This window comes from Corapipo altera, unplaced genomic scaffold (genome assembly GCF_003945725.1).
Source record: "Corapipo altera isolate COAL_440 unplaced genomic scaffold, ASM394572v1 44, whole genome shotgun sequence".
Taxonomy (NCBI): domain Eukaryota; kingdom Metazoa; phylum Chordata; class Aves; order Passeriformes; family Pipridae; genus Corapipo; species Corapipo altera.
The window spans coordinates 4,256,453-4,271,109 of NW_020884880.1; the positions used below are offsets into that span (position 1 = coordinate 4,256,453).

Sequence of the window (14,657 nt, forward strand, 5' to 3'; positions counted from 1 at the left end):
GTATATGATAATAACATCAGTTTACTTGGTGTGTGTTTATTTATAGTATATGAGTTACTTAACACTTGTGTGCTATAAAATACTAAATGGAATGCTAGCAATAAACTGGTACTATATTGCCAGGACTGTGAAAATTGATGTTTTAAGAGAATATATTGTAATATACCACTAGTTTTACATGCTCAATGTAGTTTCAAGAAGATAGAATGTGGAAGTGTTTTTTGTGGATATACAACATTACATTCAGGACTTTGGGCTACGTTTTCTGATTTAGCATTAATGTTGTAATAAATCTGCTGCATTTTTTTCTGATCCAAAATTCTTGCCTAATTGAAAACAATCTTTTTTAAGTTAAAAATCTAAGAGGTACTTGATACTTTTAGGCATAGGAGAGCAGTTCCTTTTTTTTCTTGTTAGAATATTTATTTCTTTTCCCAGTATTTTTGCACACTTCATTTTGCTGTTGAAGAGCTCTTCAAAATGTTCTCCATTTATAAATGTAAACTGGGGCTTACTGTATGGTACCCTATTTATATAAATATAGGCAATAAAGCTTTTGTTTTATGGAAATGAGGATTTTTAAGTGTCACGTGTGTTTTTATTCTTCTGCAGTAACAGAAAATTTAGTAAATTTTCCTGATAATTTCCATTCCGGTCGAATGAGTCTACCACCATACCATGTCTCGCTTTCTTATGGAAAGAAAATTCATCTATAACATCTTCAACCTGACTCAACAGGTATAGACCTGTTTGTATCAAATTCTGTCATTGCATTAGATTAAATTACATGCTCACTTCGATACTCATCATGTCTTTGAAATGTTTTGGATTATGGAGGTTGCATATTCTGGCACAGCATTGCTATCAGTTTTGGCTGTTAAATAGTAATCAGGCTTTTAAGCCTGATTTGCAAAATTTACAAAGCAAGAGCTGTATATTTTTTAATGATCCGATTTTTTTCCTTGATTTGCTTTTAAATTAATAAAGCTGTGCTTTTGGGGGTGATTTGTTGTCTTCTAACAAAAACTATAGCTATGCTCATTTTATCAGCTGCAGTTTTATATTTACTGTTCCCTGGTATCTGCTGAAGGTGGCCTTGCATGCTAACGTGTTTTGTCGCTGTGGTTCAGGCCGATTACATTTCATCGTTTCCATTTCCTTAGATGCGCCAGCCTGCCCTCCCTTCCTTCACTGAGTAAAAAACACTTTATCATCATATGCACAGGCTGTTTACACGTGAGCACCACACGAGTTGTGCCCTTGTCCCGAGCAGGGACAGCAAAGAGCCCTGAAAAAAGGTGCCAGATCTCAGAAGTCACTTAGGAACGTGGTGGGAGCAGTCCTGTCCCAAATGACATGATCTTCTCAGTCAGCTCTGATTACATCATTCATTTCACACCCCTCTCTCCTCTCCCAGATTCCTGCCTTTTAGCAGCCTCATGTCCTCCCTAAGAAGCCACCAGCTATTCACACCTTCTGTTACTGGTCCTGCTGCTGGCCCTGGCTTTGGTGACATCCCTCTCTGGTGTTTATGATGCAGTTGCCCTGGTGACTCCCCTTTGGTCAGCGACCCCTGCTGCCACTACTTCCCATTTTATTATCTAAGAGTGTGGCAGTTTCTCTCACCTTCCTTGTGTGTGTGATGCCTGGGCCCTGCTAACCATCAGTCCTAGCTGACAGGTAGCAGACCCCATGGTTATGCCTTTCCCTTGGTATTTGGAATAGCTGGCAGTGGAAAATTATGCTGGTAAATGCATATATGACCTGAGCATTACTCTAATACCAAGAATATTTTACAATTCCTTGCATTGCTGTCTGGTTAGTACAGCCACATAGCCAGGGTAGGCCATTTATTCCCACAGCCTGATAGTCTGTAGAGAAGCAGATAACTAAAAGTTTCCCCTGCTTTTCATTTATGTCCTGCTTGTCCAGCCACCCTTCACGGCTGTGGGGCTGCATGAACAAGAAGAGTCTTGACTGACAAAGGGCAACTGGCATTTCACACTCAATGGAGCCACGTTCAAACATTTACTCACAAGACCTCATACCCAAGGATGATCCCTCTAAAATACTAAAGCCATCTAGTGGTAGGCTGCTTTATTTACAGACTGTGTACATGCACAAAATAGCAATTTTCTAAAGCAGAATAGAACAAAATAGTTCTAAATGCTAGGAAAACATGCACACAGTTATTAAGAATGACATTGCATTCTGCTGAGCACTAAAATAGTGGTGGTGATAGCACTACAGGACAGAGCATGGTATAGTGCCACACAGACCTTGTGTTCTTGTTTGCTATGAGATTGACTCCTACTTCAGAAAGCCTCCTCCTTCCTAGTGACAGTGACTGTGTCACTGTCTGTCCTCTAGGTAGAGAGGGATTAAAAAATAGATCCCCTGTTAAATTGATCATCTCCCCAATTTGTATTAGTTTTGATTAATAAGTCTTTGAAACAAATTCCTTGACTGAAAAAAGACAATAAAATAAATACAAAGCTAGCAATCCTATTAAGGCACTAAATCTAGCTACTAAACCTGAAACCTGTTTGTATGAAAGTTTAATGAACATGGCTAAGGTTTATTTAAAATACTTTGAAATATTTTAGTAATTCACAGAACGTATATCCAAAGCTTGATTTTACTTTGATTGTGCCACCTTAAGAGATCTTAAAAATTCTGCTATGAGTTGTGTAAGTAGCTTGGATAGTAACAAAATTGGGAACTGTGTGGAAGTTCCTATTGTTAAAGTCATCATGACACTCTGGCAGAATACTGGTACTGCTGCTTAGATTGCCACCAAGAATTAAGGTTGTGATGGGCAGTCAACTGTGCTTGAAACCTCCAAGACTAACTAGACATATTCCAAGTGTTTAACATCAGTGCAAAAGGCAAGCACCTTGTATTCCACTTTGTTATATTTAACAATTTCAGGTAAAGTAGAACAGGAGTCACCATATATCACTGAAAACAGCACTCTAACAAGCAATACTGACACAAATAGTTAAGTGTGAGGCCTTTTTTATTGGTTGAGACCATTTTCAAGATCCAAAATACTGCCCCCTGTTCAATAAATTTGTATCAAAGCAACTGAAATTAAAAATCTTTATAGTAAAACCCCACCAAATTACTTCAGTAAAATATCCTAGAACCTCTCCTAATAACAAAAGGATTCTTACAAAACTTCTGTTTCTGCCACATCTAATCCTGTAAGAGAACACTCCTCATGGATGCAAAAGGGTTAGATATATACAGTGAGCAAGACATCCACAGAAGTATTCTCCTTGCTGAATAAATACATTTGCAAAGAAAATATTCTACATTGGCAATACTTAGCACACGTAACAGCATCTTTTCGGTACATATGTTGAAAATAAATGCAACTGTTACCATGCTGTCAGGTACTGTTGTCACCCCTGAAGCAATAAATATATGCTAAGAAAAATCAAGTGTTCCTCCCAGTACCAAATGGGAAGTATTCAGGGAATTCATGAATAATTTTTAGCGCTTCATTGTAGAGTTCCAGATCTGAAAGAGGGCAAAGAAAATGGTTATGATGCATAAGCTAAATTCCCCAGAAGTCAGTGACAACATTAAAGCACTGCTTATTTTAAAGCAGTATAGCTGAGTGATCCCAGTCTCCCTCAAATTCCCATTTTCCCCAAGGCAGCAACACTTATTGCTTGTTTTCTGGAGGGTTATTATTAGGCCTGGTGGCTGCACAATCACAGTAAGTTTAGGCCAAGGTGAGAACTGCACTGTCAGGAGTGGGAGAAAAATCAGAGCATGGCAATGATCAAGACTGGCTTTGGCTTTGAGTAACTCCCTACAATTTAACCATAAACCACTACATTTGGTACAGAACTTTTCTTCAACTACCTGAAGGGAGGTTATAGCCGGGTGGGGGTTGGTCTCTTCTCCCAGGCAACCAACAATAGGACAAGGGGACATGGGCTCAAGCTCTGCCAGGGGAGGTTTAGGTTAGATGTTAGGAATAAATTCTTTACAGAGAGGGTTATCAGGCATTGGAACGGCCTACCCAGAGAGGTGGTGGATTCACCATCCCTGGAGGTTTTTAAAAAGAGATTGGATGTGGCCCTTAGTGCCATGATATAGTAATTGGAGTTGGATCAGAGGTTGGACGTGATGATCTTGGAGGTCTTTTCCAACCCAATCTATTCTATGATTCTATGATTCATGACACTCCTTTTCTACACCTGGCTCCATATCTGGCAGCTTGAAGAGAGACCTTGTCTGTAAGAAAAGGCAATCAGGTTCTCCCTTCGTATTTACTGAAGAAGAGTTCAGATCTCAAAATTAATTTGTTATAATGTATATTCTTACTTACCAAATGGACTTTTATCTTCTCTGAACTGGACATATGACACACACATGATGGTTGCCTGATTTGTTACTCTTCCCACTACTTCAATAATTCCTGAGATCTCCTCATCTAGCTAGAAAACATACCAAAGATGAAATTAGCAACACTAAATTAGCTGCTATGTCTACTTAAGAGCACAGCACTTAAGCTAGGAACTCTCCACAGCTGATGGTTTGTTTGTGACAGATTCTGTTTAATGTCAAACAATAGAGTACTTCTGGATGGCCCTGTTGCCCTCCCCCCAGAAAACCACAAAAGCCTTGACCCACTTACAGATTTACAGGTTTTGTAATAGTCAATTCAGTACCAACAAAAAAAAAAACATATGAAGAGGCATCAGAAGGAAGATAACAGTTTATAAGTATATAAAACTGTATCAATTAAACACTGAACAGAGAGTAATCTAGGACACAGAGAGCAGAAGAATCCAGATTTGAATGCACTGCATTAAATCCTGAGTCAATTCTCTGTAAGAACTAAGGAGGTATCACACATGCCAGAGAGCAGTTCCAGTGTTCCAGATTCAGGAGATATATTTGGAAATTATTTCTAAAGTAATCTGTCAGTAAGTGTTCAGAACACAAAGACACTAGCAAGCCTTTGGTTGAACAGGGGAAAAAAAGGCTATTTTCTTACAGCTGGAAGTTAAAGTCAGCAACCTTCACATTTATAAAATAAAAATGTGCCAGATCAAAACGCATTTTTCATCAACAAGGAGAGAATCCTGTCTTGAAAGTCTAAGAGGACCATATGCAATTATTTCACAGGAAAATGGCAAGATTTCTCAGCATTTAACAACTCATTCAGAGAAAAAGATGTAAATATACACTTGCTCTCAGACAAGCTAGAGCATTTGCCATCACAATGGAAATAATCCTTTAATTACAACATTTGCTAGAGAAAAAAAAACACTTAGAGACAGAAGAGTGTGTCAGGGTGTTATTCCTTCAGTGATATGTGAAAACAAAGGAAGCAGTATTTTTGTTCAGTAGTTCTCATTATATCTTATACCCATTGCATTAATTGCTTGGTGGTGTTTTTTTGGGTTTTTTTTTCTAAGAAAGAATGCTTCAAGCTAACTCTAAAGTCTACTGGAATGCTATGACAAGTGTTCTAAGAGGATGTAGCAATGTCAACTCAAAAAATTCTTAGGAATACCATATTCTTGGGTCTTTTTGATTATAAAAACAATATGAAAATGGGAGGAAAAGTGAAATTACAATAAAGCAAACACATGTAGTGGAATATATGTTACACTGTAAAAAACTAATAGAGGAAGAGAAAACAGCCAGGCAGGGATGTGTCTGACAAGGAATGAGTTCTGTCTCTTAACACTAGTTGAAAATTAATGAAGACCAAGGCAGTTCATGGGTAAGACTGCAAGCTAGCTGAAAGATGCAAGAAGCAGGGGCAATGAAATACAGGTGGAAAATGGAAACAGATATTTTTTTTCCCGACTAAAAACTCAACACATGGAAGGCATGCAGAGGTTTCAGAAGAGACAAACCCTCCGGTATCCACAAGAGGCGACATTAAGTACTTCGAAAGCATTCCCTAACTTACAGGTTCGCTCAGCTCCACGGTCGTATGCTTCCCTACGCCATCCGAAAGCACGAGAAGCTTTCCAGTAGGATGAATCTACAAAAGAACATTAAAGTCTACATAAGACATTAGGCCCGTGCGCTCTCAAGGCAGCTGGAAGCGCCACAGGTTTGGCCGCCTCATCCCGAAGTGCGCAGCGGGACCTTCCCCCGAGGATCCCTCGGCTCCCCGCCCTGCTCCCGGCCCGGCTGGAGCCGCCGGGCTGCCCCAAGGAAGGCGCCGGACTCTCCGGACAGAGCCCCAGCCCTGCCCAGGGCGACGGGGCAGCCACATCCCCGCCCCGACACCCCGCCGGGCGCGTCGCGGACCTTCTCGACGCGGCCCACGAAGCAGACGGGCTGCCCGATGTGCTGCGCCAGCTGCCCGGTGGCGATGCGCGGCCGCGGCACCTCGTGGATGTCGCCCATCGCCGGCGCCGCTTCCCGCCTTCCGCGGAGGGAGGGACCGAGGCACCGGGAACGGGGCGGGCGGGGCGGGACTTCCCTTCCCCGAGGCGACCCGGAAGCGGAGGCGGAGGTTGGTGAGCGGCGGCGGCGGGCTGGGGGTGGCCGGGCGGGTGTCGGTGCTGCCGGTGCTGCCGGTGCTGCCGCGGGGAGGGCGGCGGGGGCCGAGCCCCGGGGAGCCGGGGAACGCGGCCTTCCGCTTCTACCCGTATCCTGGCACTTAATCCTTGTAAACAGTCCATATTTACCCTACCCGCCGTTTTCCCTCTCGCTTTAGATGCTGGCTCCCCTCTGGTGTAAGTCAGCACCGTGGACTCGCAGCCAAGAGGGCGAAAGGCATCCTCGGGTGCATCAGGCACAAGCAGAGGTGATTATCCCGCTGTATTCATCGTTGGTGTGGCCTCAGTTGGAGTGTTGTGTAGTTATGGGCACTGCAGTTGCATCCAGAGGAGGGAGTCAAAGCTGGGGAAAGGAATGTCCTGTAAGAACAACTAAAGAGTTAGGGTTTCTCTAGTTTGGAGAAAAGAAGGCTGATTGCTCTCATTGCTATCTTTAGCTTCCTCCGGAGGGGATGTGGAGAGGGGGATGCTGATCTCATCTCCCTGATGTCCAGTAGCTATCTCAGTAGCTGTCAGTAGCTGTCTCTGGATCGCAGAATGATTTGGATTGGAAGGGACCTTAAAGATCATGTAGTTCCAATTGCCCTCCTGTGGGCAGGGACATCTTCCACTAGACCAGGTTACTCAGAGCTATGGATATAAGGGAATGATTCAAAGCTGCACCAGGAGAGGTTTAGACAGGACATTAGGAAGCATTTCTTTACTAGGAGGGAACACTGGAACATGCTTCCTGGAGAGGTGGTCAATGCCCTGAGGCTGTCACTGCTTAAGAGGCATTTGGACAATGCCCTTAATAACATGCATTAGCTTTTGATCCTCCCTGATTTGGTCAGGCAGTTGGACCAGATGATCATTGTAGGTCCCTTCCAACTGAGCTGTTCTGTTCTGTTAATTTCATTTTGTTTCACCATTAAAGAGCTTATGCGCAATCCCCAGGGTTAGAGCAACTGATGTAAGACAGAACTGGCATCTGGATGTGGCACTTGCCACACATGTTGCCTTTTTCCATGTGCTCTCCCTGTCTGTCCCTTGTGTGGAGAGGTTCCTTCCAGTTGGTCTTGGGGCAAAGGTGACTATGATATCCTGGTCTGCATTTGACATAGTGTTGTCAGTAGGTAGAGGGAGCTGCTACTTTCCCTCTGCTCAGCACTGGTGGGGCCATACCTGGAGTGCTGGGTACAAGAGGGCACATGGACTTACTGGAGTGAGGCCAAAGAAGGGTCACAGCAGTGATTAAGGGACTGGAGCACCTCACATATGAGGAAAGGCTGAGAGAGCTGGGACTGCTTAGCCTAGAGAAGAGAAGGCTCAGAGGGCTCTTATTAATGAATGTAAATACCTGAAAGGAGGGTGCAAAGAGGATGAAGACAATCACTTTTCAGTCATGCCCAGTAACAGGACCTGAGGCAAATTGAAACACAAGAGGTTCCCCCTGAACATCAGGGAACACTTTTGTCACTGTCAGAGTGACTAAGCACTGGTACAGGTTGCCCAGAGAGGTTGTGGGCTTTCCATCCTTGCAGATAGTCAAAAGCCATCTGGACATGATCCTGGACCATCAGCCCTAAGTAGGCTCTACTTTAGCAGAGGGTTGGACAAGGTGGCCTCTGGAGGTCCCTTCCAACTGCAGCCATTCTGTAGTTCTGTGATTTTCTTTCCATTTCCAGGACTGGTGTTTCAGGAAGTACTTGGGAAAATCTTACTCTGCTCTGGCTTAAAAGGGCAGTCACAACACCGCTCATGTGCCGACTGTCTCTCCTAACCCGCCACAGGTCAGTTCATATTGCTAACCAGTGCAAAGTGGGTTTTGTTAGTTGGCTGGGTTAATGTTGTTATATGGCAGTAGCTTGGGTCAGCTTGCCAAGGAAACAAGTTACTGCCAGAAACTGTGCAGAACCAGCATGTGACTGGGGAGTGCTCAGAGTTATATCTTTGAGGACATTTAGCTGGTTGTCATCTTCTCAGTGTCACTATGCCATTCACCTTTTCAGTATTTTACCTGCAAGAGAATATCCTCATCTCCTTAGCATATCTTCAGAGTCTCGAGAGGTCTCATAAATGTAGCTATTGGAGCAAGATGCAGCAGGCTTTCTTCTAGGGCTGAAAGATTTGAAGGGTCAACTGCTAGAAAAATGCTGTACAAGATCTTACTAATTTGTGTCTGTATCATATTTAGCAGCTGCTGAAGGTTTGCAGTCAAAAGAGAACTGTTTGCAGGGAAAGAAGTACGTTTCAACCTATGGAGTATTGTGTCTAATAAACACCTAGCTTTCTCTTTTAGCATTTTCTATCAGGGGTTTGAATGTTTGCATCAGTCTTAATACTGATGTACTTAATACCAAATAGTCCTGGCTTTGCCTTTGTCACCTATGCTTTTATTGTCTGACTTGATTGTGGCTGATTTTTTGTGATTCAGCCTCTTCAAGTGTTTTTATACTATGGTAATTTGGGTTGCATAGTTCTTAGTATTTCTACTTTCCTTATATTTTATAAAAACTTTAAAAATAAATATTAACATTTTATGTAGTACAAAAAAAATTGTTAATGTTTTGCTATATGTATATCCATTTTTTTTTGTATTTGTGTTTCCATTCTTCTGTTTTCAAGAAATACAAATTAAAGGACTATGACTAATGTTAATGCCAGAGAAAAGAAATTATATGTCTTTTTTTTTCTTATTCTTCACATAGTAATTTACATTAGACCAAAAGCTTTTAAGCTGTTCTTTTGGTGTCACAGAGAAATCTTTTCAACATGCGTGTTCTTGACTCTTAAATTGGTTGTTTTCATGATAAGCAGGACTGTACAGGGCTGTAAACATCTTGCTCTTTTTCTGATTGCTGCTTTATTGGTGAATCACAGCAGATGGTAATATGGAAGTGAGAATTGCTCTGATGCTCTGTTTCCTTCTTCCATAGATTATATAGCTTAAGCTGCTAGATGTGAAATTATTCTGGTTCTTTCTTTAGGGTCAGTTTTGTATCTTGTTCTGTCCTCATTTCATCATTTATGTAATTACTGACAGTGCCACTGCAATTCTGCTTTGCTGTAGTCCTGGGCATCCTCTCTTTATCTTAGTCTACATCTTTGGTATTTTTAATATTAAATTACGATTCTCTTCCAGTATTGTGAACATTCAGGAAAGGCTGAAAAGTAATGCTAAATATACTAGGATCTTCATTGCATTGAAAAATTTTATTGGATTTAATGTATTGGTTTGGCTCAAAGGTCACACATAGTTCTTGTCAAAGGAGGCTGACAAAATGCAGGAGGAATAAATTAACCCCTTTGTGCAGCTCTATAACTCATCTTTGTCCAGTGCCACGTATGTTCTCAGAGACTCACAGAAAGACAACATATTTTTTGCAGCCTCACAGAATTGCTGTAGTTCACAGCTTATTACTTGCTAATGACTGAAGCGGTGCCAAAAGCATTTTTAACTATCAGTGATTGTGTTCACTTTTTTTGGGGGGGGGGAGGGGGAAACATGAGTAGAAGAGGATAATATATTCCTACCAAGGGAGATTTTTATCTTTAGGCAGTGAATTCAATTTCAGGTCTCCTATAGAAATAAAATTAATCCCATCTGGAAGGGAAAAGTGCTATGCTATATAGGATAAATGACTGCAGGAATGTAGTACTATCTCTGAATGGTGGGTGTATTTTCTGTGATTTTGTGCTGACAGCTTTTAAAAACACCCCACAACTAAGTGCTTTTTTTTCATCAAGTCTGTGTGACCATGCATCCAAGTCCCCAGACTTCAAATTTAATTTTTACTCTGAAATGAAAATTGTATGGAAACTGGTTGTTTTGAGCTTTCATTACCTGAAACCTCATCTTATCTACAAGTAGTAAAACTCCAGCCTGACTCTGCAAGTGCTTAAACTGTGTTCTTATCTTAAAGAGCACGAGTGTTTCCATTCAGCTCTGTGTTTCTTCGTTGGACAGGGGCTTTGTTCTGTTTTAACATGTAATTCAAGAAATTTAGTGGTTGCATTTCCCGTTACTGGAGAGATTTATGTTTACTTCTGAAGTACCACAGCTGATAAAATTCTTAAAAGAGCAAATATCACAAATGCCCCAGCATTGCCTGTCCACAGCTTTTCCTTTACCTGCGCTGTACTGTATGCAGCTCTAATTTTTGTTTCTGGGCCCCCCTTCTATTTTGTTAGTAATTCTTTGTTATTTATTTATAACACTTAATATTGTGTTCAGCAAAGCTGCTGAAATGCTGGAAGTGGTAGTTGGTGAGCTCTTTCCTTCACATACGTTACACAGACCTGAGATCTACAAGCACAACTTTTGTTTCTAAGAGGTGAACACCTCCAGAAAGAAACAGCTTCACGTTAGTCTTTTTAATATGTGGATTCCGTACCTCCTCCCCAAATTCACAATCACAAAATACAACATGTACCGTTTTCTTAGTGCTGGGCCAGTGGTTTTAACATTTGAGGCCTGAGCTTAGGGAGTACTTTTGTTAGCTTTGTTTGGTTTTCTGTGCCAAGCAAAAGTATGTGTGGGTTTTGGTATGGGTTTAGGTTTTTGTTTTGTTTTGTTTTCTGTTAGAGAAATACTGATGGTAGTGGAATTAAGCTACTTCAGAAACTGAAAATTACAAAGTAAAGATCAACACATGTATAAGGTGAATTTTGTGGGGTTCAGGAAAAGTTGGGATACTCAGGCTGTCTCCTGTAAATGAAAGGATAAAATCTAGTATGTGAAAGTGTTCGTAACATTAATTTGGTTAGATCAAATTGTCCTGATTGCTAATTTACTGTGAATTTAAATGGATATTGTCTTTTAAGCAGTGAAGTTTATGTATGTTAAGTATGCAGGATTTAAAAGACTACAAGTGCACGGTTCCCTATACAAGTCTTTTGTGCCATGTATATACTGATTAAGATGCTTTTCTTTGTGCAAGAAAGAAGGGAAGGGGGACGTTATGTGACAGAGCTGAACACTGTACAATAATCCAGATCTCAAAAGAGAAAAAAAAGGTGATTGGAGCAACTACAGCTCTGGCACCTGAAGTGGCTGACTGGAATCTGAGCCATTACCAAAGCTATCTGTAAGATTTTACACATCTAGTTGATTTTGCTTCTTGTTGTTGAACACTTAGAATGAAGGTAAAATTGCATTTTAAACTGTTCCGCAACTGCCTCTCCTTCATACATCATTGGAGCAGAAACCTGACTCTTGAGCATTACAGCACAGGTTTTTACCACTTGAGCTATGGGACTGACAACCCTAATTGGTAGCAGGAGAAGACTTATTCCCTGAGGGCTGAAAAAGGAATATGCTGCTGGCGCCATGTGTTGAGCCTGGGTGTGGGGGAAGGTAAGGAATAAATGAGATAATTAGGAGTTTCTACTCTGTAATCTCCATGGAACTGGAAATATCAGTATTTCACTTGCTGAGGTAGGAAAACAAGCAAAAGGGAATGAAATGCAGATAAGTAACTTTTTTTTTTTTTAATTACTATATACCTGGGATTGGATCACAGAATGGTTTGTTCTGTTCTTGTGTACATCAGTGTAGTACATTTGGTTGCTAGAAACTGCACTGTGTTAGCATAAGCAAGCAGTAGCTAGCCAGGCTGCGGGGTATTCAGCCTGCAAGTCTCAGGTATCAGACCACAGTTTGAATTGTTGCTGCTTTTACCATGAGCTATTTATACACTGCTCCTGAAAGCCAGTGCTTACACTTCACATAGGACTTTATGGAGTATGGAACTATTTGCCATTGATGGTAACAGCAGAGTTTGAGGTAGTTTATATGAATAGTCAGTGCTGATTGTGCAGTTAATTGCTGCAGGTCGCTGGCTAGGGCAAAAAAAGTCTTATTTATGGTACCATGAATATTTAGGGGGGGAGTGAAGAATTCAAGCAAATAATTAATCCAGGATTTTTATTGTTCTTTCTTTTATTTTTTTTTTTAATTCACACACTTCACAGTAGCACTCTTCTCTCTTTTCCACCTTCTAAAGATTCTTTTTTGTTACATTTAGTGTGAAATTATGTTACTGAAACTGGACACTGTATGCCTCTTTAATTCTTTACCTTGGACTCCTTCCTGCTCTTGGAGGTGTATATTAGATGTTGCTATTGGTTTGTCAGTACCTTCTCCTTAGCATGTTGATGTCTGCAAAGTAAATCAGGATTCTGCTCCTCAAACTCTACTTCAAAGCCGAAACGACATTATTCCACTTTTCCGAATTTTATATGGGTATATTAGTAGAGAAGATCTTCACATGCCTTTATTTAAACCTTCCTCTTTGTGTCCAGCACATAATGTGTTTCAGCCAGACCACAGGCTGCTCCACAGTTGGCATTGTCCAGGCGTTCCAGTTCAGCCCTCGGGGACTGGAGATGAGAGCACTTCCACAGGTCCCTTCATGGGTTTTTAATATTAATTTATCCCTTTTAAGCTACTCAGAATTACTTCTGTGTAGTCTTCCAGTCTTGAGAGAGAGGATATACTGAGAATTTTCTTTTGCAATCCACGTTTTTATCCCAATGTGTTCCTTGTTTTGTTCTAGCAATGGAGTTCTTAGCTGCTTTGGAGTATTCTTTTAGTGAATTATTGTTGCAAAAAATTAGCAAAAAATTATTTTGTTGTAGTTTCTTTTTAGAGAATCAGTGATAACTGTTAATCAAATATACACAATTGTTAGGCTGTCTTTAAGATTGCAGTTGGGGAAAATGAAAACAGTTACTACGCTAATATTGTAGGGGTGGGTGGCTGCTCTTTTTAATTGATGCACAGACATTTACAACTGAAAATATCTAGTGCAATTTGTGTCATTCAATTATTCCTGCATTATAAACTTGCATTTTCTATAATATCGTGTTTTGGGCTTAAAATTTTAGATGCTTTAGAACTATCTCTGATGAGAAAGTTTGTGTAACAACAATTAGAAATGGAAGAAAAATATGGAAACATGCTGGATGAATGCTGAAGGAGGTTTCCTTCTTCCATTTTCCTTTAGTAAGGTCGAAGTTGTGGGGTTTTTTAATGATTCCACTCCTAACTTTGTAGAAAAGCCTTTTGTACTTCACTCTCTTCTTGCCTATTGAAGTAAATTGCAGCATCAACAAGGCGATCTGTCTGACATACAAATGCCTGATATTTCAAATCCGATAATAAAGATTAAGCTGTAATATCAGGTATGTGGCCTTTGGAATGGTATGGACTTTTTATGATTAATTCTGTTATATTTATTTAACATATTTTGTCTTCATTTAGGTAGCATCTTAGAAGACAAAAAACCCCCCAAGAGACTATGTTCAGCTTCTTTCGAAAAAGTCAAGATTCAAAGAAGGTTACAGTGCCAGAGAGAGAAGCAGATGGATTTGTTATTGTGGGTAAGTGGTGCTTCTATCTAAAATAATTCTTTCATCTTTAAAATGTCGAAGTTTCTCTGAGATGCTTAGACCAAATGAAATGTTAAGAGAAGCTATGATAAAAATTGTTCAGTATTCTTATTTTTCCTGAAGAAGTTAATTTTCGTGGTCTCCTCATTTGGACTAAGTAGCTGAAGTTTTATTTACATAGATCCGAACGACATTCAAGAGCATTGAAAATGTTGTTTCTTGTTTTCTTCTCATACTCTGAGCAAGGAGAATTTATGTCCTTACAAAACAAGAAAGGTTAAAGTTTAGGCTTCCAGCTTTATGATTAGAGTTGTAGGAAGAGAATATCTTACTGCAGTTGTTAAAGGACTGGCTTTTTTCAGATTCCTTCCATTTCATTTTACCCTCAGACTTTCTATATTAGAAGCCAAGAATCATCTGGGAACTTCTGGTCATGGCAAATGTAGATGTTCTGTCTCAGAATCTGACTTGTTTCATAAAAATTAAGCAGTTTAGAGTTTTCAAAGTCTTGTTATTCAGAAACTAATCTGGAGTGTAGTCACCTGAGAATTGGCTAAATTTGCAGCTTTGATCAAGCTCTTTCACAGTTTTGCAGGATGGCTCGTGTGTAGAAGATAAAAAATTTATTGCTGTATACTGAAACTGATCCTGTTCTTTTTCCTCTTTTGAAAATTTGTTTTCCTTCTTGGGAATCATCAATATTCGACTTCTGCTGCTCTTATTTACTGAGTTGCTCTT

The 14,657-nt window shown here is 40.4% G+C and overlaps 2 protein-coding genes across 6 annotated transcripts in view; one reads left to right on the forward strand and one right to left on the reverse strand.

The window, feature by feature from the left end:
* Positions 1-3,001: 3,001 nt before the first annotated feature.
* RPA3 (replication protein A3) lies at positions 3,002-6,473 on the reverse strand. Its single transcript, XM_027639326.1, has 4 exons — positions 6,292-6,473; positions 5,945-6,019; positions 4,346-4,454; positions 3,002-3,525 (listed from the first exon to the last, which is right to left on the reverse strand). The coding sequence occupies exons 1-4, from the start codon at positions 6,388-6,390 to the stop codon at positions 3,443-3,445; spliced, it is 366 nt and encodes a 121-aa protein (XP_027495127.1). The 5' UTR covers positions 6,391-6,473; the 3' UTR covers positions 3,002-3,442.
* The window catches only part of UMAD1 (UBAP1-MVB12-associated (UMA) domain containing 1), a 79,323-nt gene continuing 71,116 nt past the window's right edge, over positions 6,451-14,657 (forward strand). The window contains exons 1-4 of one of the 5 annotated variants that reach the window (XM_027639321.1): positions 6,451-6,499; positions 6,704-6,793; positions 8,213-8,317; positions 13,792-13,910. In XM_027639321.1, coding sequence (XP_027495122.1) covers positions 13,829-13,910 — 82 coding nt within the window. In that variant the 5' untranslated portion in view covers positions 6,451-6,499; positions 6,704-6,793; positions 8,213-8,317; positions 13,792-13,828. Of the gene's footprint in view, positions 6,500-6,553; positions 6,794-8,212; positions 8,318-13,791; positions 13,911-14,657 lie in introns of those variants that run through there. The other 4 variants (XM_027639324.1, XM_027639320.1, XM_027639325.1 and 1 more) reach the window with 4 other exon arrangements.